The 26,657-nt window shown below is 40.0% G+C and overlaps 1 protein-coding gene across 2 annotated transcripts in view; it reads left to right on the plus strand.

Annotated features, from left to right (window-relative positions):
* The window catches only part of LOC134291575 (synaptic vesicle glycoprotein 2C-like), a 36,655-nt gene extending 14,064 nt beyond the window's left edge, over positions 1-22,591 (plus strand). Inside the window, exons 1-6 of one of the 2 annotated variants that reach the window (XM_062859511.1) lie at positions 6,410-7,077; positions 19,937-20,079; positions 20,313-20,847; positions 20,909-21,057; positions 21,127-21,946; positions 22,013-22,591. In XM_062859511.1, the coding sequence (XP_062715495.1) occupies positions 20,043-20,079; positions 20,313-20,847; positions 20,909-21,057; positions 21,127-21,946; positions 22,013-22,196 (1,725 nt within the window). In that variant the 5' untranslated portion in view covers positions 6,410-7,077; positions 19,937-20,042 and the 3' untranslated portion in view covers positions 22,197-22,591. Of the gene's footprint in view, positions 1-6,409; positions 7,078-19,936; positions 20,080-20,312; positions 20,848-20,908; positions 21,058-21,126; positions 21,947-22,012 lie in introns of those variants that run through there. The other variant, XM_062859510.1, reaches the window with a different exon arrangement.
* Positions 22,592-26,657: the final 4,066 nt, after the last annotated feature.

A 26,657-nucleotide genomic window follows, 5' to 3' on the forward strand; every position in this document is an offset into this window, starting at 1 on the left:
CGCAGAGAAGCCAACAATTATTAATATTTTTTTCTGTTTGCTCCCTCTCCATCAGTTTTAGTTTTCAACCTAGCTATCGGGTTAAATCATATTATTGTTTAAAACAAACGTCTAGTGTTTTAGATATGAGTTCTTTGGCTATTGAATACTATACCAAGTATGAATTTATATCATATCTTCCAGAATTTTCCCAAAATTGCACTATAAAATTTTAAACAGATTTTTTTCCAAATGCCTCATTTTTACTGAACATTCATCTGGACATATTAAAAGAAATTGCTGGAAAATTTTTGGGTGGATTTTTATTTTGATCACTGGAAACCCTTGAATAATCAGTTAAAACTCTTCAACATATTTCTAAAAAAATCAGATCTTCGAAATTATTCTCAGAATTTCTTCACCGTATTTTATTTAAAATCTTCATGATTACTTAAAAAAAATATATTAAAAAAAAAGATACTTTTTACAAACATGTTTTTTATTATTTGGATATTCTTAGTTATTTCTTAGGATTTTCCCAGATGTTCCTTAGTCTGCACGTGCTCGTTAAAATTTGTGCACTGTTTATTTTCTATAAATTTTCCAAGTATCCCGTAATGTTTGTTTTATTTATTGTTCTGAAAATACGAGTTCAAGCTGTTGCTAGTAGTTTTTGGAACATAATATGATTCTTACCAAATATGAGGAAAATACTTTTTTATTCCTTATCAATTTGCAGCTCTATTGTCCACTAGGACATTACGTGAGCGATTAAAATTGACAACTACAGCCCTAGGCAAGGGACACACGGGGCATGCACCAGTGAATACGGAGAAGAAACTATCCTCACCCCCAAGGATGGGACCACTCACTTGCAAAGAGTTACCGCAGTGGAGTTACACTCACTTGCTATTTTCTCAGCTCAGAAGCGTGCAATCAAGAAACGATGTATGGGCGACTTTTGCCTTGTGGTTTTGTCTAAAAGTTTGCCGAGTAGAACAGGGGTCAAGAGGTGAATGTAAATTACACTTACCTCGTGAAGAGTCGCTTTCACAGCTCTGTCACGACTTTGGTAGTGTAACTCTTTGCAAGTGAGTGTTCCCACCCCTGCTAACCCCATAGTATGGTGCGATTAGAAGGGGTATGTTTTGCCAAATAACTAAAAATGATTATTTCGTGTGTTATTACGTGCTTCAGTCATTTTTTTCTGCCCATTCTCTTGAAATCATGAAGATTGATACGTCGCACGGCATGATTTAGTTGCAAACTATGTCCCCGATGTGTCATCGGAACCCCCGTGGAGCATGTGCTAGATGTTCCGGGGTGGCCATATTAGTTGATACAGACTTCAGTCTATCATTTCTGACTCAGTCATTGGAAATCATGAAGATTGATATGTCGTATGGCATGCTTAGGTTAAAAACCAGAAGTGTCCCCAATAAAGCCCCGCGGAACCTGTCACGGGGATCCGGATGGGCCCCCTGATCCCAGCACAATCCGGAATAACCCCGGAATGGTTCCAGATATTGCATGACCACTTGAGTATAATAAACTTGCACCAATTTATGATCGATTGAGGGCGACTTCAAAAAAAATCTAATGATAATTGATAATCAAAATATCAGCATTTTGATAATGAGTTGTCGGGGGTTACGTGAAGGTTAACTGCTATAAAATGTTGATGAATTTTGGTAAACTGAACTTTCACTAGAAAAATGGTTGCGTGATAGTTTTCGATATCAAACTTTTCCCAGTTTTGAAAATTGGGACTTAATATGATTCTTTCCAAGTCCACTAGGACATAACGTGAGCGATTACAATTGACAGCTGCAGCTAAACTTTCTACAGCGCCTAGATGTATTCTATTCTACTATATCATTTCCTACTTTGCTTTTGTTCTGCTTTCACTTTTCTACTCTATACATAGTAGAATGGGAATCATGACGATGTGGATGGATAGCTTCTGTTTCTTTCGGGCCCAATTGATCTCTAAGTTTAACCGATCACATATTGACAAGAAGAACTTACTTACTGTGGGATACCCTATTGCCAGGCGTTATATTCTATGCAATGTACCCCTTGACCAACTGTCAGTTGACGGTTGAAGCAAGACAGGCTTCACACTATCAACCAGCAACACTGGCTATGTCGATGTGTGCACACAGCACGTCGACTCTGCCTCTTTCTTAGGTAAGCGGTCGACCGCATCGAACGCATCTCCCGGTGCAGCAATCATCTTGGGTAAGCGGGTGGTTCTCGCTAGCGACTAAATTCCCAAAACTCCACACTTACTTTCAGTCCTGAGCACCCATGATGCTGCAGAGGGTCGAATTCAAAGATCTCCATCCTGGGCGATTGCCTGCCATCGCCTTGACCTGTGGCCAGGTTGACATCCTTTATTTCCTTGTTGTGGCTTCGCCGCCATGATCCTCAGGATCTGCCTCTGCTGCGATGTCCTGCTGAGCTCCAATCTAACGCTTGTTTGCAGATTTCATTCCCGCCCCTGCGTAGAGTGTGGCCGACCCACCTCCACTTTCACCCCCGAATTTCTGTCGCAATCGACTTTTAATGACATCGACGTGAAGCCACCGACGAACCGACGTGACAGTGGCGATCCAAAACTGTCCCCCCTAATTTAACGGTCGACCAGCGAAGCGAGCGATCGCTTCTGTCAAATTAGCACAGACGCGAACCTTTTCCTATATGAACACACGGGGGTTTGGTGTCGAGCTATCAAATCATCGCGAGCCGTTATAGAGGTGGCGATAGCTATTTTTCATCATGGCGTCGCGGACAACAAATTTGAATTTATTTGTTCTAGCTGTCACGTCGGTTCGTCGGTGGTGAAGCCCCACACTGGAAATCCACATGTGAGGCCCCCAGGCATGAATTATATACCGTAGGCATCTATTGATGAACACCTGCAGCCGTCGAGTGTTCTCCGCTGATACACACCAAGTTTCACTGGCGTACAGCAGCACAGATTTCACGTTCGAGTTGAAAATTCGGATTTTGGTGCGTCGAATAATCTGATTGTTTTTTCCATGCATTTCTTAAACTTGTAAAGGCAGCCCTCACCTTCTTTATCCGTGCACCTATGTCGATCTTGGTGCCACCATTTGGCTACCAAGATATTGGAAATTTTTAACTTTCTCTACCGCTTGTATTCTGCCCTAGCTTTAAGGGTTGACTATTTGGTCTTGTTGACGTTGATGGTGAGACCTGCTGCCGAGGAGGGATCAACAGAATCATCGCGCTTACTCTGCATATCAGAGTGCCGTTGAGCTAAGAGAGTAACGTCACCAGCCAGATCTAAGTCATTTACCAGGATCTCGTTGATTACGATGAGGAACAGTAGCGGTGATAGTATACATCCTTGTCCCACTCCAGCAACGACCCTGATGGGGCATGATGGGGCTTCGGTGTTGACACGGTTAATGCGTCGAACCCTTGGCGAATCATGCTGAGGTGTTGGTGGCGTATCCGACACTTCAAAAAGGTTTCCAAAGTGCTTGAACCAGCGTTTCAGCTGGTAAGCCGGGTCGGCCAATAGCTGTCCAGATGTGTCTTTCACGGGTATCGTAGCATTCATCTTAGTCCCACTAACGTGACGTGAGATTTTACGACTTTCTCGCCTTTCTCGGCTAGGGAGTCCGCTCACGCTCTTCTGTCCCGCCTACATGAGCGCTTCACTTCCTTCTCGAGAGCCGAATAGCGCTGACAGGCTACGACCTTGGCTCCTCATGTTTTCGCTCGCTCTATCGCGGCGTTGGCATTCCTTCGCTCCTCTATCTTCCTCCAGGTGTCATCTGTGATCCACTGCTTCCTATGGGTGCGTAACTCACCCAAATTATTCTCGCCGGTGGCGATGAAGACGTTCTTGATGGCGCTCCATTGATCTTCTACGCTTCCACCTTCCGGAATATCCGCAAAACGGTTCGACGACGAAGGACCTTTTCACCGCAGAGTCTTCCAGTCGGCGTGTGTTGAACCGGCACAATAGGTTGTTGGTCTAAGGTCTCCCATCCACCGTGGGGCTGCCACCCTATGTATAGCTTTCGGCGCAAGGGCATTTCTTACTCAGCCGCTGGATGCCAGAACCGACGCTGTTTGAGCCGCACCTCCTTGATCGACCACAGTGCCCATCAGGTTGCACTACCAGCTCACAACCAGCGGCGTCATTGTCGCGATTTTTTCCGCAGTCAAGTTCGCAGATTGTGAACAATCCTCGGTACCCATTTTACGTAATTTATGTTTAGTCCCTTACTGTCAGAGCGGTCAGATCGGTGTAACACGCCAAATATAATTTACACAAAAGGCAATTTACACGGTAAAAATACACGATAATGAATATTTATTGAGTACCGGACTGGACACAGAAAATTTAATGGTTTTCTTTGGTACATAGAGGTCTTGAAATTAGTCTATATCACAACTCTTAGCTGACGGTCTTTCGATTGATCCGTGGAAGCGAGGTAGGAACTTGTGAAGGCCCGAGCTATGTTAGGCGCTCTTCTTATCGACTAACCGTTTTGTAGCGCCAGGCAAGCCAAGAAAAACGCAAGGTTTGAATCGTTACTGTTACTTTTGTAGGTTTTATGGGAAAACAAAACTATGTTTAAAATATTGATTATATCCTGGTTTTACCACCATACAGCGCTCTAAGTATTAGAGTGGGTCAATTTTGTATGGAGAAAGTTAAATTTTGATCGCATTAACCCGGAACAAAGCTTTTTTCAATCCATATTAGCGCCCAAAACAACTGTGCAAAATTTTGAAGCGATTAGTTGCGTCCCCGTATTCCGCATTGCGATTGAAATTTGTATGGAATTTAGTATGGAAAAACGTACTTTTTTGCATTATATTCATAAGTTTCTTTTGTCTAAAACCATGTAACTAATGACGTTAAAGTATAGTCTAGGATATGCCGAAAAACTTTGCTGAAGACCACAAAGTTATCCGATGCTTGTAAAAAAGTAATTCGCTTGGTAACTTAGGCCAAAAATTGAGATTTTATTATTGATGTTATTCTTTTACATGTTAAATGTTAAGTACTATCAGACGATCTAAACGTAATAACTTGTGTCACAAATGTCGGATCACTTTGCGGTCTTCGTCAAAGTTTTTCGGCATATCCTATAGGCTACATTCAACGTCATTAGTTAGATCGTTTCAGGCAAAAAAAAGCAAATTATGAGAAAAATGTAAAAAAAATGTTTTCTGATACTAAATTGCATACAAATTACAATCGCAATACGGAACCAATCGCTCCCAAATTTTGCACAGTTGTTTTGGACGCTAAAAGGAATCGAAAAAGCTTTGTTCAAAAAAATCGACTATGTAGACCCAGTCTACTATGTATGTGCATTATCTTCCACTTTTTATGAACTTTTTAGGATAGCATTGTGATAGGTAACTGCAAAATTGTTGCACTATAGCTAACTTTCTGTCAAAAAGCATTACAGTTAAACCGTTTGCACCGAGCGAACATCTACTGTATATTAACCCTTATGTGGCCGACAGGATATCCGGGTACCCAGAGCCCATTTAAAAAGCACGGTGTAGAAAAAAGCAAAAAGTTTGTCGGACACATTTTCAAAATTCAAGTTTTCTTCGCTGAAAAATTGGCAGTGCCAATATTAAACGGTTTAATTTCAAAATTTTAAAGGCAACTATAAAATACCAACTTCGACAGTGGAAGCATTTCCAAAAAATATACCTTTTGGATCGCAAATGTATATCAACAACCACGCGCCTCCATTTGTCCCTAAGTTTCCTTGAAATCACGTGGTTGATGTCACCAGAAAACCAAATAAAGAACTGCAATTTTTATCAATTTACATAGGGAAATTGAAACAATTTCCATAAGTTTACCTGTCACGTTTCTAGAAGAATTTCTCATGTAAATGTTATACCATACTAGTTTTGCTAGAAGCATTTGATTACGTTCAATCGCTCGGGAAATAGAACATTAGAACTTCACCCTCAATACATTCCGTGTGCTCCATCACCACAACACCTTCCGAACAGGCGGGAAAATTTTCTTACGATTGCGCTTCCGCTCAGTCACTTGCTCTCTCGTTCGAATCTCTCGTCTAGCAGCAGCGGTGAGCTACAGATAAGCTACCTTTAGCTAGCCACCTACAACGCTCTGCACGTCTCGGTCTCGGGCCCGCCTGGTCCGGTCCTAATCAACCGATCGGCTCGTATCTCACGCGCGGGTGCGGTGCGGAGGCTGGGATCTGTCCTGTGTAGTCGATCCACTTGCAACATTCAGCAAATACGCGTTCGGGCGCGAGCACTTATTATGATAATGTGATAATAGAGAGCGGGAATAATAAATGGCTTTTGGAGAGAATGCCAATTCATATGTTTGTTGTTATTATTGATTCGGTTCAGTTTAGTAGATCCATTCATCGAACCAACATCTCCCCCTCAAGGAAAGCGCGAGTCGCTCCAATCGGAAACAGAACTTGCTGAACACCAGCCAGCGATCGTCAGTCGGGATACGAGTCATAGATTTGGAGGCTGATTGTGGAGTTTGAAGCTTAAAAAAGGCCATTTTTTCTCTTTTCGAAATTATCTCGAAGTGAAGATGAGTTCCCAACGGTTGGCGACATTGTAGTGGAGCATTGATAGATCGTGTGAAAGAAGCATCATTGTGGAATTCAATAGGAACCTTCACCCGCTGAGGCATTGAACAAAACGGTATTATCAAGTAGACCGCGCATATTTACCAAATGAACAAAGTTGATTGGGCCATTCGAGTGTATTTTTGAAGTCTCTGTTTGGTCAACGACTGAAGCGTATTTGAACAGTGGTGTTAATGATAGTGCGGACAACAAAGGCTCAGAAGTTGCAAGAAATAGTTATCGCATAGACTACAGTGTTAGAAACGAACAAGTGATATTTAGGTCGATAACGATAAGAAGTTATGGTCGCTGTTGAGCTGAGATTCATAAAACCAACGAAAATTTTCTGACTGCTGCTTTAACACAAGCTGGTGTCCTGCTGATCGAGTGACCAACGGCTGCATATTTGCTCAAGATTACTCATCTGCATTCGCACGACCGTGTGCGGTTCACACCTTTGGATAAAGTAAGTGATAAATGTTGATACACCTGACTCTGTCTCCTTCATATTATTTTTTTTTCTTGCGGAGAGTTTCGCAAAACACATGTGACTGGAATTTACAGGTTCTAGTAACAAATGGTAGTCAATTGAAACGCCTTTCTGGAACTAGAGTTTGTTGTGCACTACTAAGCACAACATTCGATCAATATATACAATCACAATAACAATTATACTAAGCAAAATTTTAAATACAGAATTTTAAATTAAATTGGTTATTTAACATACATATTTCACATTTATGTATGGCTAAGTTGATGAGTCTTACTTACACTTTAATTGCATTTCTAGCATTCTCTGTGTTTCTAGTTGACATACTTGCAATACTCTCCACTTTCAGTTTGTTCTAAAAAACTTTAGCAAACAACTTTTTATTTATTTTATTAGAACAGAGAGGATTTATTCAAGAAAGGCTCAATCTTGAAAAAAGTCCAGTTTCAGTTCAAAGTTCCAAAAAGTCTGAGAGATTATGATGTTTTTAATAGCTTTTAGATTGAAATTTTTAAAATGATACCAAAATAGATTTCTAGTTATGTCATTTAAGCAAATTTCCACATTGGTTCACTTTGTTCGCCAGTAATACAAAAATCATTCAAGTTTCAAACCCGCTCTGATTTCTGATTTCTTTTATCGAACCCAGTCACCCTCCTTCGACATGACCTCGCTTAATATCTACGCCTTTGCCGAATGTTGGCCTTCTTCTGTTGTACATAATCTATTGCGTGTGCATGATAACTGGTGACGAATTAGATCCGTCATAAAATACATCTGTAAATGCTGCCCCTACATTTTAATAAGCGTTCATTTTGCCACATCTGACGTGAGGTGTAAATTGACCGTATTCATTGAATGGACTTTTAGCGTAGCTTTCCAAAACTATTGAACATCGAACATGTTACGATGGTCAGAGAAAGCGATCTCGAATTTTGATGGTTTCTTTCGTTTTTTTTAACAATACAAAGTAAATCCAATTTCTAATTCATTATATATAAGTACACTTAAGAGAACCAGCATAAACAAGGCTTTGCTTACTTGCAATAAACATTATACAAACAAGATCAGATGCATTAGAGTTACATCTTTTCGAGATTTGTGCTATTCAAAACGCGATTACGGATTCAGTATGGCGATTTGGAGGTTTAAAGTTTCTTCTTAACCCTCCTTGTGCATTAGGGTCGTTTTTGGCCCAAACCATGCACTACGTCAGCGAGCTGCTTCCAACGTGATGCATTGTAAAGGTTAATGTGGATAGGTTCCAAACTAAATTTAGTTCATTGTCGATCATGCTAAAACCATTCAAATATGATAATGTCTCCAACGTCGGTCACATCCAACGCTTGCCAGATCACGCTCCACTTGGTCCACCCATCGTGCTCTTTGCACTACAAATCTTCTTGTGCCAACCGGATTAGTAGCGATCGCCAATTAGTTTCCCGGAATTCAGACAACATGCTCTGTTCTTCGTATCCGTCTAACTTTAGCCAGTTTGCTGGGTTCACCGTATATTGTTCCAGTTGTAGGTTCCTCTGTCTATAATCATTGGCAGGCACAAACATAGTCTATCTATGCTAAAGGAAGTTAAGTAAATGTTCATTACAAATAGACCCATGCTGATGCTGGGTCATTAGGTCGAAGGCCATTAGGCCGAATGGTCATTAGGCCGAATTTACATAAGGACGAATTGCAATTTCACAGATATCTGGAAACGGATCTTTTGTTTTAATCTTCTATTATTGCCAAAAACTAATTTAACAATGAAACTAGAAAGAATAGCCTATGTTGAAAAAAAAGAAAAAAAAATACGATTTGAATATCAGCAGTTTCACCGCATAAAACTATTTTAACAATGATACTAGAAAGAACAGCCTATGTTTCAAAGACAAAAAAAATCGGACATATTAAAAATGGACGTAGGCAAAGGAAACTGTCAGTTAATAACAGTGGAAGTGCTGATAGAACACTAAGCTGAGAAGCAAACTTTGTCTCAATGGGGACGTAATGGCAAAAAGAAGACCCAATAGTTATTCGGCCTAGTGACCATTGAGCCTATCAGTAGGTCGGCTCTAGAGGCACGTTCTCCTCCATTCGGGAAATTTGTGCCATTGGGCCTAACTACCATTCGGCTTAATGACCTACGGCTTAATAAATGGCCTGACACCATGCTGAATATCCACGACTTTACTGCCCATAACTGCATAACAGTCACATTCGTCAAAAGTAGGCATTGGAGAAAATGGAGCTCAAGTTTGCAACTTGCGTTAGTATGGGAAAGGATTGTAATTTCAAGAATTTGCCAAAAACTCAAAATTAATCCTCTAGCAATGAAATCTTCTACAGCTATTCTCCTATCCTTGGCAAAGATTTGTAAAAATAATTAGACCAAAATATGATTGGTGGTACGCTATGAAGCCAGTATCTATTATCAGTGTGACTGTTATGCGGTTACATTTGTGATTATTTCTTAATGAGACAAAATGACTTGGTATTTATTTCACATTTTGTAGAACAAACTTGTCAAGTTCATTTGGGTGGATGAAAGTACTGATAATTTGGAGATGATCCCCGGTAATAACTAAATATTGACAGAAACTGCAAATGTTACAAATATGCAGTTATGGACAGTATTACAGCTGTGGTCCTCATACGTGTCCGTCCAGCTATTGCGTTCGACTCGCCGTATTACACTTTCCAGGACGATGTAGAATAGGGTAACGGTCGAATTTTGGACCCCTAGAGGACATTACTTTGAATGTGAGCTTAAATCAAACAGATTCAGAGGGTGTTACACATAATGATGATGTTGATAATGACCGTAAAAGCCTCCACTATCCGTCAAAAATACCCACAAGGTCATTTCTGGCTGAAAATTTGATGAAAATAACTGATTTTTGAAGCATCAGTTTTCACTGTTTTGGACACCCCAACGTATTTTGGACCCTCTTAAGTATATATTTTGGACACTCGGTGTTTAAACCCGCTTGAAACTATTTTCGAAGAATCTGCAACTTGGATATGCTGCATCACATCCTAATTACTTGATTGACAAAGGCTGATTACACGAACTTTCCCCAGCACCATTTTCTCTTCCCGTAAACAAGCCGCGGCAATCGCACGGATGACGAGATTAACAAAACATAATTTCAAGGCAAATAAAGATATTTCCAGTGAGGAAATGATTGCTGCTCGTACAGGACAATCTAATTTAGCGAATGTTTCTAAAAACTTTTGTCATCTCTTCATTAAATCTGTGAAAGTTATGATAATACGGTCCAGGGGGTCCAAAATATATGGGGGTCCAAATTATATTGGTTACCCTAGTAGGAAGAAATTACATCACCTTGTCGAAATTCTCGACGAGATTCGAATGTTCTGGATAGGAAACTTTTACGTAATACTGTACGCCGTCTGAGAGCTTCCCGAGAAAGCCGTTTTCGTACATAATTTTCCTTGTTCTGTGTGATCCATACTGTCGTATGCCCCCTTGAAGTTGTTGTACAGGTAATGCGTACAAAAAACTGGATTGATGCTCCGTGTTCCTGCATACTGCCCTTCGCCGTTAAAGCGCTCGCCGAAGTGCTGCTTCCACCTTTCGATGACCTTCAGTCCGTCCGTCAAGATGCTCCATATTCTTGCACATTTTGGCTTATGACACGAAGCCATCCATCAATCAGAACGTGACCTGTTTGCGATTTTGTATACTAAGGAAAACTTCTTCCATGTACTACAAAAGGTCATATTCTTAGAGGTGGCGAAATGATGAGTCACATGCCGACTTCTACAACAACCGCTGAGCGCTGAATTTCTCAATCGTCAGTCTCAATTCTTCCTTCTGGGTGGCCGCCCATGCCATGTAGGCTAGAGTGGGTCATCGCTTATATGAAAAAATGTAAAATTCAATGGTATCTCATCAGATCAAAGTTTTTTAGGTCCCATTTCAGGACCCAAATAAGTGTGCCAAATCTGGACACGATCGGTTATGTCTACGTTTTGCGCATCGCATTTGATGTTTGTATGGGATTTTACATGGGAAAACACACTTTTATGCATTTCTCTCATGCTCGATTTTTTCTAAAACCATTTAACCGATAAAGTGAAAACATAGCCTTGGGTGTCCTGAAAAACTTTGCTAGGCTCTCATTTTACAGTATCGGTTAAAAAGTTTCAGACAAACTTTTTCAACTTATGACAAAAATGCAAAAAAGTATGTTTTCCCATACAAAATCCCATACAAATTTAAATTGCAATGCGCAAAGTGTAGACGCAACCGATCGAGCTCAAATTTTTCACTGATACTCAGGACCCGAAACGGAACCAAAAAATCTTTGATCTGAGAAAACGATTCCGATGACCCACGCTAATGTAGGCTTTTATTGAGAAAGGAGGGGCTCTGGCTAAAGTTTACGCTCCATACAAATTTTCTATTTTTATGAATGAAAGCACATAGAATGGATATTTAGGTACAATTCAAAAACTGTTTAAGAAATTTAAGGTGACTTAACGCATCACTGAGCTTTCAAAGGAATCATTGACTATTTGTTTTCATTGACTGTTTGCCTCGCATTTGTGAAGTAATAATAAACTGATTACTCTGCACCAAGGCAGCTAAAAAGGTATCATCGCAATCACTGCCATTGGGCATATAGGATGATATTTTTTTCATACGAATATGCGCTTTCATGGCGGGAAATATCACTTTGAAATTTCGAGCCATATACCCAATCCAACATGGCTGCCGATGCTGATGATGCCATACAAAGTCTTAACCCTCTAATGGATACCTGGGTTCCATTGGACCCCACAGCCCCTTTGAAGTGGTCGCAAAAAAGGTTGGATTGACATATCGGCTCCATTTTTACAGTACCTTCAAACTAAACCGCGATGAGCTATTTAGGCAAAAATAGCAATAGTTTCAACCGGGCGATTTTGTACCCCTGGGGTCCATTGGACCCCACGGCACGAATTATTGATCTTTTGAGCTTTTGATCGTGACTTTCTAGAAAAATGCTGTCTTCGACAAAATTGTTCAACAGATCAAGGGCAATCTTATAATAAATAAATTGAATCGAAATTAGCTCAGTAGATGGCACTAGTGTGTATTAAAAGTACGGATTAAAAGATGTATTATGCTCGAACATTTTTATATTCAGAATATTCTATACATTCGTGTCTTCGGCAAAAGTATTGATAACATCAAAAATTATTTGATAAAGACAGTTTTTCTGCAAGCTGGCGCTAATAAATACATATCCGCCCAGCATCCTAGACATCCCAAGCGACAAATAACCCCAAAAAAGGAAGCTTCTTTCGAATGTCTTAATACAATACAATATGTCTACGATATGTATCGACAATGATTTTTCATAAGGGCCTAGCTGACTTGATCGATTTCTTTGTTTACATACTGTTAACAATTCCAATACTTCCTGTTTGGTGGAAAATTTACTTCATAATTGCCTCATCATGTGGCGCAAATGTAGCTGCAAAGATCACATATGAATAAGACTTTTGAACCATATTTCACAAATGTAAAATGCATTTGATACGTTGACATCTCGATCGACAGAAAATATTCGAAGTTTATGTCTTCGGCGGAATTTAAATTCTTTCAATGATTCCTCTCAAAGTTCCTCCAGGGCTTCATCTAGGAGGAAATACATTTGGAATTCATCCGCATTTTTTTTTCCAGAAATTCTTCTCGGGATTTATTCAGAAATTTCTCCAAATATTTCTCTTGGGATTCCTCCAGAAATTCGTCCCGGGATTCCTTCTGAATTTCCTCCCGAGATTCCTTCAGGAATCTATCCCCGGATTTCTCCAGGAATGCCTCCCGGAAATCCTTCGGATATTCCTTCTGGGATTCATTTAGGAATTTGTTCCAGTATTGCTCCTGGGATTCCTCCAAGAATTCCTTCCGGAGCAACATCGTGGTGCCACTGCTATCGCAAAGTTCTCTCGCTGCTGTGAGTGGTGAACATAAAACTTATCTAGATATTCGTACTTCGAAGTGATGATCATCACTGAATTTGATTCCTTACACAGCTTCAAACGTGCTTGTTATTGCTTCAATGAATCTTTTTGTAGGTATGAGAAGACCGACTCTAGAGGCACGTTACCATCCATTAGGGACATTTGTCCCATCAACAATATTCATGCTACATGTTTGTTATTATCTTTCAAAATAATATTTGCTTTGCATCAGACTTCAATTAGCACCAGATACCTGAGTTGTAATAGTTCAACCAAAACCAGCTGATTCATATGTTTAACCATTAAAGAGATATAATAGAATAAAAAAAACTGTTGGCATTCTGAAAGCGAAAAACACCACATACCGCGACCGTGTGTAATTTATAAAACAGTACTACCTGCTGCGGCAATCCATCATTATAGCTTACAGGACAACTACTGAGCAGATGTTTTCGTATGTCAACAGTCTCAATCAAAACCCTAAGATGCTGTTGCGCTTAGTGTTTCGTAATGTGTTTTATTTTAACGAGCACGATAAATACAAAACCGTTGAAATTTGTACTCACGTTAGGTGGTTTTGTATCATATGTATGCCATAAAAACGTTCTAATAAATCTGACAAGGCGAGGTAGGTAATCTTGCAATTAGTTGAGATTTTTTTACAATAAACGGTGCATCTACCTGGGCAAGTTTAAACGATTGGGGTAAGTTGAAACAGTGAGTTAACGTGCTGTTATCTCTTCATGATGAACAATTTGAATGTCATAACAACAAGTTTTTGTATCAAACAATTTATTGCTAAAGGAGAATTTTCCAAATTGTATTGAAATCTTCAAAGCTTCGTGTTTCGATTTGCCCCAGTGTGCCTTATGTAAGTCGGTTTGTTTTGAAACAGTAGCAGAACATCTAGATGAGATACTGGAGATACTCCACCAGTACATGTGAAGCTTTTAAGCAAGACCGCCACGGTTCACGATCTTCTTCTTCTTCTTCTTCTTGGCGTAACGTCCTCACTGGGACAAAGCCTGCTTCTCAGCTTAGTGTTCTATGAGCACTTCCACAGTTATTAACTGAGAGCTTCCTCTGCCAATGACCATTTTGCATGTGTATATCGTGTGGCAGGCACGAAGATACTCTATGCCCAAGGAAGTCAAGGAAATTTCCTTTACGAAAAGATCCTGGACCGACCGGGAATCGAACCCGTCACCCTCAGCATGGTCATGCTGAATACCCGTGCGTTTACCGCCTCGGCTATATGGGCCCTCGGTTCACGATCTATTCCTAGTCTAACTCTCCTAACTTTCTAGGGCATAGATCATCTTTATGTCTTCCAGTGCCACACGAATAATGTGATATCACACGAATAATTTGCGATATCGTCCATCAAAGGAATGCGCAACTAACTTTTTCTGGAATTTTCAGGAATCATGTTATTATTGATGATTACAAACACCTCTAAAGTTATTTTCGATTGAAATGTGACTTTATGTCGTGTCTGAGACAAATTATTCAAACAACATCTTCATTTGATAATTAATAAGATCGATCTTACTATGCCACGATCCGTCTGAAAATGTGCCTTATCATCTTGAAATTTTATCACCAGATATTCCACGCGTGACGAAAAACAACTAAATTAAACAAAAAACAAAAATCTCTTATTCTCATTTGTTTACCGTTGAAAACAGGATTTTTTCACACCCACATTGTGTATTTGCAAATTTGGGGCGTGTTTTCTTAGGAAAACATGTTTGAGTTTCCCAATTCGATAATTGCTGTGTGCGCCGACGATAAGTGGTATGTCGTAACACAACTGCAGTATAGGCGAGCTAGATTAAAAGTGTTACGTTTTCTGTTTTCTTTAAAGCTACCACAATGGCAGCTTTATGTCTGGTAATTTATTTGCCGATAACAGTGGCATACACAGGAGTACCAGTGTTTCTCAAATTAACATTTTTATTGATTGTATGTCTGTAGAGTTTTATGGTTTATCCCAAAACTGAAATTGAAACTCCTCTATAATAGAGATACGGATAATGTGTTGCTACATAACAATACAGTTTTAATGAAGTCTCGATTGGATTCCCAATACGGTTTAGATTTTTTTCGTAATAAAAATGATGATCCCTGAGAAATAAACACAGTACTCGTAAAAAATAGACATAGAAAATAATCTATAACTTTTGATTGCGTTGACAAACACAAACGTAAACAAACTTTTTTTTTTAAAATAACGCCCGCTTTCCGTTTTAGCTCTAGAGGCAGAAATGTTGGACCGATTTAGCAGATTTTTTGTATGTATAGTAATCCTATACGTATACATGCAAACATGTTATGTAACAGTTTTTGGAGCAGAAATAAATGAGGGGGCATCCATAAAGTACGTCACGCTTACAGGGGGGGGGGGGTTCTGAGAAGTGTGACAATCAATGTATTAAGTATAGGAAAAAACCCGTACGAAGGGGGGAGGGGGAGTTGAAAATTCCCATTTTTAGCGTGACGTACTAAATGGATGCCCCCTGATGACTATTTAGATGGTCTCAAAAAACTTAGGTACATTCAAGTTGATAGGATTCAAAACATCTACTTCAATGAACAGGTATCAAAATATTTGAATCAATACCAAGTTTAAGAACCTCCAACTAGGCGTAGCCGGAACATTACTATTCATAGCTCCACTTTACATTCTTGCATGTATCCAAAAACAAGTTTACTGGTACCTATATTAATTATCATATCGGTACGAAGGCTTTTACCCATTACATGTTTACAAATAAATCTAACACCTTTGCGCGCGCGCGTACTCCAGCAAGTAGATGGTAAAATAGGCCCCTCCAGCAACCCTTCAATTTTATTGCACAGACTTGACCTTGCTTCCAGCAGCACCAACGCTGCTACTTCTATGATGCACGTTGCGCTTGTTAAATTGCGTTTGAACTTATAGTTTAGACTTGACTACCGGTTTTCAGGTTCCTGCCGCCGTATCCACGATCCCTTGAATACCTACAGTTGCTGCACTCAAGCAAATACGCACATTCGGTCGCCGGGCCGCGGTGCCGGTAGGTATATTGCGAAGGGGGTAAAATTTTGTCGGCAAATCGTTTCAAAGTAATAAATGTAATTGTTGAAATCATCGGCTAATTAAAGCATCACTTAATTTTAAATTACCTGACTCTCGGACGCCGCCGGTCGTCGTCGGACAACAGCAACGGTGTTAGGAACTGCGTTTGTTGCTGATTGAGCAAATGTGAGAAACGGCATGCTGATGAAAAGGCCGGAAGCAGTAATTGTCCACAGGCTTGTCGAACACGAAATAAATCAAATTTGTTCGAGATGTGGAACATTCTTGGGGGCGTTTGCTTGCTCTTGTTGGGGATTGGCGCTAATAGTGGAAAGTTTGTTGATATGCCGCTTCGGATGTGTTTTACATTCCTATAACGATAATTCCAGGTTCAAGATGGCACTTTTATGAAACAGTGTAATATTCTGACGTAATGAGTGACTCTCCTTACAACATAAAAGATGTTGAATGTATTCATAGGTTGTCCGGCAAGCTCATTAACATATTTGTTTTAAGGATGTTGGAATTGGAATGCGGCAATGCAAAGCCGATATGTGGTCATGCATCTCTAATGCTGCTAATTTCATGGACGTTTTTGGGAATCAGCTTACTCCTTGGACACCAACTGTTGGCAAATATCATATTAAATTTTCCAACTATTGAGTGCTTGAAAAGCACCAGAGGCAAATTGCCCGTTAGCAGTTTCCGCTTTGACTTGGAACAAAATATCTGGAGGCTCCATCGAACTCTTTACAGCAGATATAAGCATCAAAAGGAGGCGCGTGGTAGTTAATAAATTAATGGAATATAGGGTGCGGAACTGTTTGGGCAGAGGAGTCCTATAAAAATCAAAATAGCTAGTAGTAATAAGTTTTAAATTTTCAAACAATGTGTGATAGCTCCCATTCAAAACGTGTTCTGAAATTCGTTTGAAACATCATGATTTGGATTGAAAATTCCATGAAAAAAAACGCCCATAAATTAAAAACAAAACTTTCTCATCAAGTAAAAAACGGTTCTTCTCATAATCTCTTATAAAAGTTTCTTCATAGTTTCTTAACATGTATAATATTAGATCTCCATAATTCCTAGGAATTGTTTAGGAAATTCATATACATAGCAGTCTTATTTGTGTTTTTTTTTTTCTTGGAATTTTGACGAAAAGTCCTCATAAACATAAAAAAAATCTGTAAAATGTAGTCGATCTCAAAACAGACATTTTTCAATAATCCTAGAAACATCAAAATTTGAAATGTTAGGGATTTTTAATGATTCAGTTGACATTCTGGACTAGTATTTCAATACTTTTGATTTTTTTCAATTATTCAAAAAATCGCCCCCTTTTTCAGTAAGGTACACCGGGGCAAGTTGAAACGGGTAAGGCAAGATGAAACAGAGGGTTAACATGATGTTTTCTAATGATGATAAACTGTTTAATCGCCATAACACATAGTTTTTGATTCAAACCATCTTTTAGTGAAGGATAAATTTCCAAATTGTATTGAAATCTATTTTAAAACTTCGTGTTTCATCTTGCCCCACCCGTTTCAACTTGCCCCGGTGTACCTTATTTTCGCCCCCCAATTTTGGTTTTTCACATTTTCGCCCCCTTCGGCCTGATTTTGGCCCCCTGGGGGCGATTTCGCCCACTTTGGGAATCACCGCTTTAGAGGCACACATCTGACGAACGAAACATCGAACCAAGCCGCACTTGTTTATCCTGGCTTTGCTTACTTGCAAAAAAGAAGCAGATTCTTTAAATCGAGCGCATTTGCCATAGGGGACGGAACAAATCATAATTTGTCTAAACAAAATGAGTTTATTTTTCCAAAAACTTGCACAATAAATTGCCGATTATAGGAATAGATTTAAGCATAAAGCAAAAACAAACTACCGAATAGTTTCTCAACTAACTTTGATAAATTACAAAAGTACATAGTATGATTTCTACTCTGCTCGAAAAACTTTTGAACAATAAGCAGCTTTTAAGTTTATATGGAAAACAGCTACATAAGTAAATAATTGAACTCTAACAATCTATCCTCGATTCACGGAATCTATAATGTACCAAATAAAATTAAACAGTTCGAGCTGTATGCAAAATATTCCGGCATGTGCACCGTCTCCAGCCAGCAAGTGTTCCTACAATAACGGTGTCTAGAGATGCATCGCTGCCACCCACCTCGATACGTCATGTGGTGTGGAAATGATGAATAAAGTTTAGAATAGGTACGTTGCACTTGTTGTATAGGTATACGAATACCTTCTGCTGTTGATACTGTCGGATTGCGAATTGATTGACAAGGTGATTGTGACCATTATTGTGGCGACGGAGCGTGGCCTAATCGCGCGGAAACGTTGTTGATTTAGGCATATCAAATTTTATTCAGCACATCTGTATCACGCTAAAGATTACCATCTAAAAGCGGCATTTTGCGTAATTCGGTTCGACGTAGGAGAATTTCCTCGGTAGAAGACAAACATTTCTCTAATTATCCACAGTTAATTGGACTAGATATAACGCAGAGAACTGAGTTGCACTTCGCAATCATTCCACACGCAAAGCTTGGGTCATCTACGCCGCACTCCACCACTGTGGTACCATCCGTTCTAGGACAGAAAAAATCAGTTCCGGCAAGTCTGTTGCGCATCTTGTCAAACAAATGCTATTCATCAGCTGTGTTTAGCTGGAAAACTGTGGAAAAGTGAATCGGATTACATCTAGGTATCGCTGCAATGCAACATGCACGCTATGATGCGCTAGGCTAGACTTGTTGCCGGCTTTGTACCTAATGTACAATTGATATTAGCACGCTGGTGTGGCGATGTGCGTTCAAGGTGTAGCGATGAAAAACAAATCTACGAACAGTTATTCTATGCAAATGGAGTCGCATGGTTGTTGACCTTACACCGATGTGTCCTGTTTTTCGAATTGTTTATTCGTGGGTCAAGGTTGATGTTACGTCAGTGCTGCAATTTTTCGACAGGCCTTTATGATAGCGATATTTTGCTTTTTTCATTTTCTCCGTTTTGGTTTTCCTGTCAAAGTTGCTTTCCGATCAGCAACACGGGAGCGAAATGAAATAGGTACTCACACTCACACGCAGCGTTCTGAAAGCGAGAGCTGACAGGGCTAAATTTCCATTCAATTTTCTGTAGTTGAGTGTTTTCACCCGTGCTAACGTATAGGGCACTCACTCTCACAAGCCACCGCTTGAGACGAATGGCCTTTCAGCATGAGTAGTGTGTGGATGATTGGGAATTGATCTTGTTGGGTCGCTCACGAATGGAGCTCTCGGATTCTGTCAGTTCTCACATCGAGAAACTGAAAACGACCGCCGCAGTCATTCATTTTCGGCTGAAAAACAGGCACTGAGACTGATATTTTGCAGGACTGATTGTGGAGCAACATCGATATTGATGCGAGTGGATCGTGCCGGGATTATGGCCACCAAAATCTAACTCGAAGCATCATTCAGTTATTCAATAAGGTCTGGTAGCAGTTTGTCCAGACAAAGGCCCGCCGCATGCGTTTTCGTAGAGGAGGCTGCGTATTTGTTACTTTTTCACATTCGTCAGATATGATCTGCTCGTTATGCCATCCCTATACTGTTCTGTCCTACATGCGTGGTTGATTATCAAATCAATGATAATTAAATCAATAGTCATAACATTAACTGATGGGCTTGAATTGACTGACAAATTCAGCATTTTGGAGAATTTAACACTTATCAGCACAAGTCTGCAAATCCAGTTTACTAACATTTTTCTTATTTTTTTTTTCAAATCTCATTTCAGAGTCTCTAAAGAAGTTAATCCATCAGTTTCAACCGCTCAGCTGATATTTGATTGTATTTTTTTTTTCACGGGAAGAAAAACACACAAAACCTCTTGCCTACATAGAATGGTAGAAAGTGAAACCGATTCCAAAAATTCAAAGTGTAAGTATTCATCATCGAATTCAAATTCCGAAGTAACAATTTGAAGTTCAATTAGTTTTGTAAGAGTTCTAGAAACCGTCATAGAACCTAAATTATGTATCTAGGCTTTATGGTGACTCTTAAGGATTTCTTTAGATTAATTTGACTTTAAAGGTTTCTTGGGATGAGCAGTTGATGTTATTAGTTTTGAGATTTTTATCATAAATAGATAACCTTTTTGCACATCTCCGCAGATACCAATGTAAAGGACGACAGAGTAGCAAACGGCGTCGGTTCGAACGAGTATCCGAACACCGTCTCATCGGAGAAAGCCAGCAAGGCTGACCATATCCACCAGACCGGCTTGCAGATTGTTGCCTCGAAGCAGGACAAGGCAGCGTCGCTCGATGCCGAGCGGGGCTACACCAGCAAGGCTGACTTCGAGCAGGCGATAGAGCTCACTGGTTATGGCAAATTTCACTACATCCTACTAGCAATATGTGGTCTCGTAAGCACCAGCGAGGAGATGGACGTCATCTCGATGTCCTTCATCCTTCCCTCGGCCCAATGCGACCTCGACTTGAATACTCAGACCAAAGGATGGCTCAATTCGATTATCTTCATTGGCATGATGGTTGGTGCTTATGCTTGGGGAAGCGTTGCAGACTCGCTGGGTAGAAAGAAGGTCCTCATCGTCATTTCGATCATGAACGCCATCTGCATTGTTGCTTCCTCGTTCTCACAATCTTACGAAGTGTTTATGGTGTTCCGTTTTCTCAACGGCGCTGCGTAAGTTCTTTGCCATGCCACAACGCATGAAACAGCGTATTCAATCAACTTTTTCTTACAGATTGGGAGGCAGCGGACCAGTCATCTGGTCTTATTTCGCGGAATTCCAACCTAAGGCAAAGCGTGGTTCCATGTTGAGTTTCATGGCAGCTTTCTGGACTATCGGTAATCTTCTGGTTGCTGGTTTGGCATGGCTGATTATCCCAACTAGTAAGTTATAAACTCGCAGCTTATTAAGATCGAACATTCTCATCATTATTCTTGTATTCTCCCCTGCAGACATTGGATTCCACACCCCCGCATTCACCTTTAACTCTTGGCGTATTTTCCTGATGGTGTGCTCAATCCCATCATTCGTCGTCGCAGGTCTACTCCTCTATCTACCGGAATCTCCCAAGTTCTTGCTCTCACAAGGCAAATTTGAAGAGGCCCTCGCCATCTTCCGTGGCATATACGTCACCAATACGGGCAAATCGGCGGACCTTTATCCCGTCAAGGAACTGTTGATTGACGAACAGCTCAGAAATGAACTGGCAGACGTGAAGAAACCCATCAAGAACAAATACAAACGCATGTTGCACGATATCATGGATAACAGTAAACAGCTGTTCATGTCTCCGATCCTGAAGTTCACCACCATCTCGATCACGATCAACTTTACGTTCCACATTGGCTACTACGGATTGATGATGTGGTTCCCTGAGCTGTTCAACCGCTTCGATGAGTTCATCCGTGCTCACCCAGATATCGAAGAGGCTGGTGTGTGCCAAGTCACCGACTACGTGGTTGGTCATGGCTCGCATGGCGAATCTGGAGTTTGCTCTGCCACCATTCCAAGTACGGTCTTCTTGGAGTCACTCATCACTGTTGCCGCAGCACTCCCTGCAAACGTCATAGCGGTCTTGGGTATGGACAAACTAGGCAGAAAATTCTTTTTGGTATTCAGTACTATGTCCGCTGGGTTCTGCTCAGCTTCGATGTATTTCGTTACCAATAAGAATCAAAATCTAGCGGTATCGGCAATCTTCAGTGGTGTAATCTCGATGGGTAACGCGTCACTGGATTGCTTGATTACGGAAGTCTTCCCAACGAATTTAAGGTACATTAGTCTCAAACTTCTAATCAACCGACCTTCCTTTCTAATAAACCTTTTCCAATATTACAGAGCAACTGGTGTGGCCATTTCGATGGTGGCTGCTCGTCTTGGTGGTATCATTGGTAACGTTGTGATAGCAACGCTCCTAGATATGTACTGCCCAGCGCCAACGTTCATCGTTGCAGTACTGCTGGCTGGCGGTGGCTTGATGTGCCTCTTCTTGCCGAATACTACGAAGACCGATCTGAACTAGGAAAGCCTTCTAGACTTAATTGTATAACGCAGGACGTTTCAACTTTCCCTCACCTAACAAATCTGCACACATTCTGATCTGACATCTTTAATCTTTCCTTTCTGCCCTTTTGTGGAAATCTCAACACATCACGAAAGATCTTGCAATCGATGAATTTAATATAGCTTTAAGTTGAATATAATGGATGAATATATTTTGTAATATATACATGAGTGTTTGCCGGACAATGAACGGCAATCGTGGAATGTTTATCAGTTGAATATTGAATGTTCAATTTTTAAATGTTGAAAATGAAACAAAACTAAAGAAATACAACTAAACGAAAAATACAAAACTTAACTTAAACACGTCGGAAAGATTGTAAACCTCAATAAAGTAAAATGATAAATTTCAAATGGTTTTTTGACCAAATATCACTTCGCCTTCTTAACCCCAGTCGTGCATTATGACCCAGACAGGCACATTGAGCGTACTCTACGTCAACGAGGTACGCTTCAGTTAATGCATGAAGAAGGTTAATATTTGCATTCCGATGCATTCAATGCGGTTTTTTGGGATTTTTTGTCATTTTTTTTCATGATTTGTGACGCATTTTATATTAAAGGAATAAGACAGCATCCATTTACTACATAACGCTAAAATCGACATTTTCGATACCTCTCTCTCCTTCGTAAAACTTTCTTTTTGTATGAAACCCCTAAAAAAAATTATAGGCACGTGGCCAATGGTCACTTCTCATCCCATAGAGCGTTAGATAATTTGTGAACAACGCCTAATAAGATTTTCGATCACCAGTTTTTCAATCGCTTATTTTGGAAAATTAGAATTGTTAAAAGTAACTGTTCGATAATGGTAGGGTGACCATACATCCCGTATTCAACGGGATAGTACCGTTTTTATGACCTTTTAGGGTTGTCCCGTCCTATTGTGGAAAAAGGTCTGTATTTTTCGGAAAACGAGCATCTTAGTGTTAACACAAAAAAAGATAATTATAACTTATTAAGATAATGTTTCGCAATATTTTCCTATCATGAAACAGATATTTCTTGATTAAGAAGTAAAGGTTGATCCTGTTAAAATTTCGAGTTATCCAAGAATATCTAAAATGGCGGTCTAAAATCCAAGATGGCGGTTCAACATTCAAGATGGCTGCTGTTTAATGAAGTATTAGGATCTGGATCTAAAACCAAGCAATATGGGTATATTTGGTATGGTGAAGATGTCCAGAGTCCAAAAATCTCGACCAGAATATCCAAGATAGAGTTTCAACTTTCAAAATGGCGGCTGTTTAATAGAGTTTTAGCGCAGACAAACAGACGTAACACTTGCGAAATTTCCATCGACCACGCTTATAACGATCATTTTAAATGTACATAGTTGTGGCCTTCACAACCAGAGGCGCGCGCATCGGTTTTCTATGTGTTTGACGTTTCACACTAGCGCCTTCTGTTGACGATATGGCACAACACAGTGATTCGTGCAACTTTTCCACCAGGTGATGGTAGTGTGAAGTGGGCGATGGATTTCCATGAAAATCGTTCAAGATGTTACGTATGTTTGTCTGTGGTTTTAGGCTTTAAAACCATGCAATATGTGTATATTTGGTATTAGAAAGATGGCTGGAGTCCAAAAATGACGATTAAAATATCCAAGATGGCGACCAAAATATCCGAGATGGCGCCTCGCAATTCAAGATGGCGACTGTTTAATGCAGTTTTAGGACCTGAAACCATGCAATATGGGTATATTTGATATAGGGAAGAAATATGGACTCCAAAAATGACAACCAGAATATCCAAGATGGCGGTTTAAAATCCAAGATGGCAGCTCAAAATTCGAAATGGCTTCTGTTTAATGGAGTTTTAGGCTTTAAACTATGCAACATGGGTATAACTGGTATGGGGAAGATGTCTAGAGTCCAATATTGCGCGCAAACCCCAAAATTTTATTCTCACCTTTGGGTTTTCGCGCCGAAGACCCAGCGCTAGATTCGGCGACAAAGAGAGCTGACAGCAGTCGCCGGGCAGTTGGCAATCCTGATATTTGACGGCAGTCGCCCGTTAGTCATGGGAGTGGATTGTTGTCACGCAAATAGAGCTTTTCGCTGAAAATGCATGCGTATTGAGGTCTTGTTGACAGCTTTTCTGCTGTGTTAGTGTAAAATTCAGTGATTTCCTGCACGCTAACCCTCAGCTACCCAGATTGATGTCAATGCGACCCAGATTGAGCAAAACTGCAGTTACTCTAATCTGGGTAAAGGCAACTTTACTCAAATCTGGGTTACCGATGTTGGTGGCAAAATCTGGGTAATCGGTACCCAGCTCCTCCGGGACCTTGATTTTGTTAATTTATTTCCAATTTAGATTTTTAATGGAAAGCTCCAAGTCCCATTTGCTTTTCACTTACCTGATGCAGGAAAACAGTTCCCTGGAAGAATCTCACTGTTTTCCCGTCATTTATCCCCATATTTTTCGTGGAAACATCCATAATTGCCAGCGTTCGCCTGACCGCTGCCATATTCTCAAGCCGGAAAATGACAAAGTGCCGATTACACAGATCTTTACCCAGATCCAACCAATCTGGGTTTTCGGGTTACCCGGATTTTGACAACTGCTAACAACATGAAAATCCGGGTAGAATCGACCCAGGCGATGGGTAGTTTCAGGTTAGCGTGTGTATCGCGTAAGCCTTCGCTGGAAGGAAACGTCATGTTGCTCAGCGAAGCAAAGAAAATTTTCAGTGAAAAAAGCAATAATGACGATTAAAATATCCAACATGGCGTCTCAAAATTCAAGATCGCGGCATAAAATTCAAGATGGCGGCTGTTTGATGGAGGTTTGGGCTCTAAAACCGTTCAATATGGGTATATTTGGTATGGGGAAGACTACCGGAGTTCAAAAATAGCAACCAGAATATCCAAGACGTAGTCTCAAAATTCAAAGTGGCGGCTGTTTAATGGAATTTTGGGCTCTTGGGCTCTTGGGTTCAGCAGTGGTGAATTAGCACAGCACGTGGTAATCAACTGAACGCCTTATACTTCAACAGCTGTTCAGCTCAAAACACGTGTTTTCCATTCTGATTTCGCTGCCAGTCGCACGGTAAGAAAACTTGTATCGAATGCGGCCAAAAAGTGTTGGTCCTTATTGAAGATATTGTTTCCAGACGAACTAATTGCGATATGAATGTTTTTATTTTTATTATTAAATATCGGTCTTTAAAAATGTATGACAATATGTGGTGCGGTATGGTCTTGGACATGGTGCATTCACAGCATTTGTTCAGGTAATCTACTAATGCTCAGTCTAAGATCCGTTAAGCATTTTTTTTTATTCATGCCTTTGTCATGGAATCTTGATATTATGTTCAATAAATAGTGCATAAGGATGTTTAGGGATACTTGAAATGTGTCGATTTCTGAATGCTGTTTGGTTATCTAGGTGACTGTGGGAACAATATTCAGTAAACACGACAGCAAATGTCAAATGCATCGATCCAAGCGTCTCGTTCAATCGAACTGCTGCGGAAGATGAAAAAATGTAATAATCAAGGTACAAGATATCTTGTTACAGACTAATAATAATAAATAAATGCCTCATTTTTACGTTGATTACGTCTCTTGGCGCTCAATGTTAAACAACATAATTCCAGTCTGTTTTATTTTATGTGATTCGTTTAAAATTTTGGTTCTTTAATAACTTGTCTTGTCTAAACAGTTTAAGCCATGATTTATCCCATAATCCGAACAAAGTTCCGAGTCAAACTATGACGGGCTGAAGGCGTTTATTTGACAAGTGAAAAGCACATTGTTCAGCAACGCTTATCGATACATCAGCTTATTAAGATGCAGACAAATGTTTTGTTAAACCCTTTGTTAAGGTGAAACATCAAGAAATCCCATTGCAATTTTTCATACAAACTTTAGAGGCACAAATATGACGAACAAAGCATCGAACCAAGCCGCACTTGTTTTTCCTGGCTTTGCTCACTTCCAAAAAGAGGCAGCTTTTACAAATCGAGAGCATTTGTTTACAAATTTTCAAGATTGGTGCTCTTGAAAACGTGAGTAGGGGACCAAGTCGGCCATTGTGGCAGCCATGTTTGTATTCTCTGAAGTTTCTCCTTAAGGAATCAATGCTTGTCGAATAAATTTCTTGTTAAACTTTTGAAAAGTGCTTTAATTTATCATTGTTGATACCGATGAGGAAAGTCGAACATTGACTACATTCTCAATTGAAAAATCATTTAAACAGTAATGTGTAGAGCATAATTTTAGTTCAGCTATCATTACCATTATTAAGCAACAATTCAGCAAGCTTGCTTGTTTGTGACTTGCAATTGTTAGTTGGGGAGACAGCCGGTGGATTAATTAGGGTTTCTATCTTGTTACTATCTGGTCAGCCTATTAATGCACTGAAATAAATTTTGTTGTGGAAACTACCGATTCCATAGTAAAATTACTAA

The sequence above is a fragment of the Aedes albopictus genome, chromosome 3, assembly GCF_035046485.1.
Source record: "Aedes albopictus strain Foshan chromosome 3, AalbF5, whole genome shotgun sequence".
Classification (NCBI taxonomy): domain Eukaryota; kingdom Metazoa; phylum Arthropoda; class Insecta; order Diptera; family Culicidae; genus Aedes; species Aedes albopictus.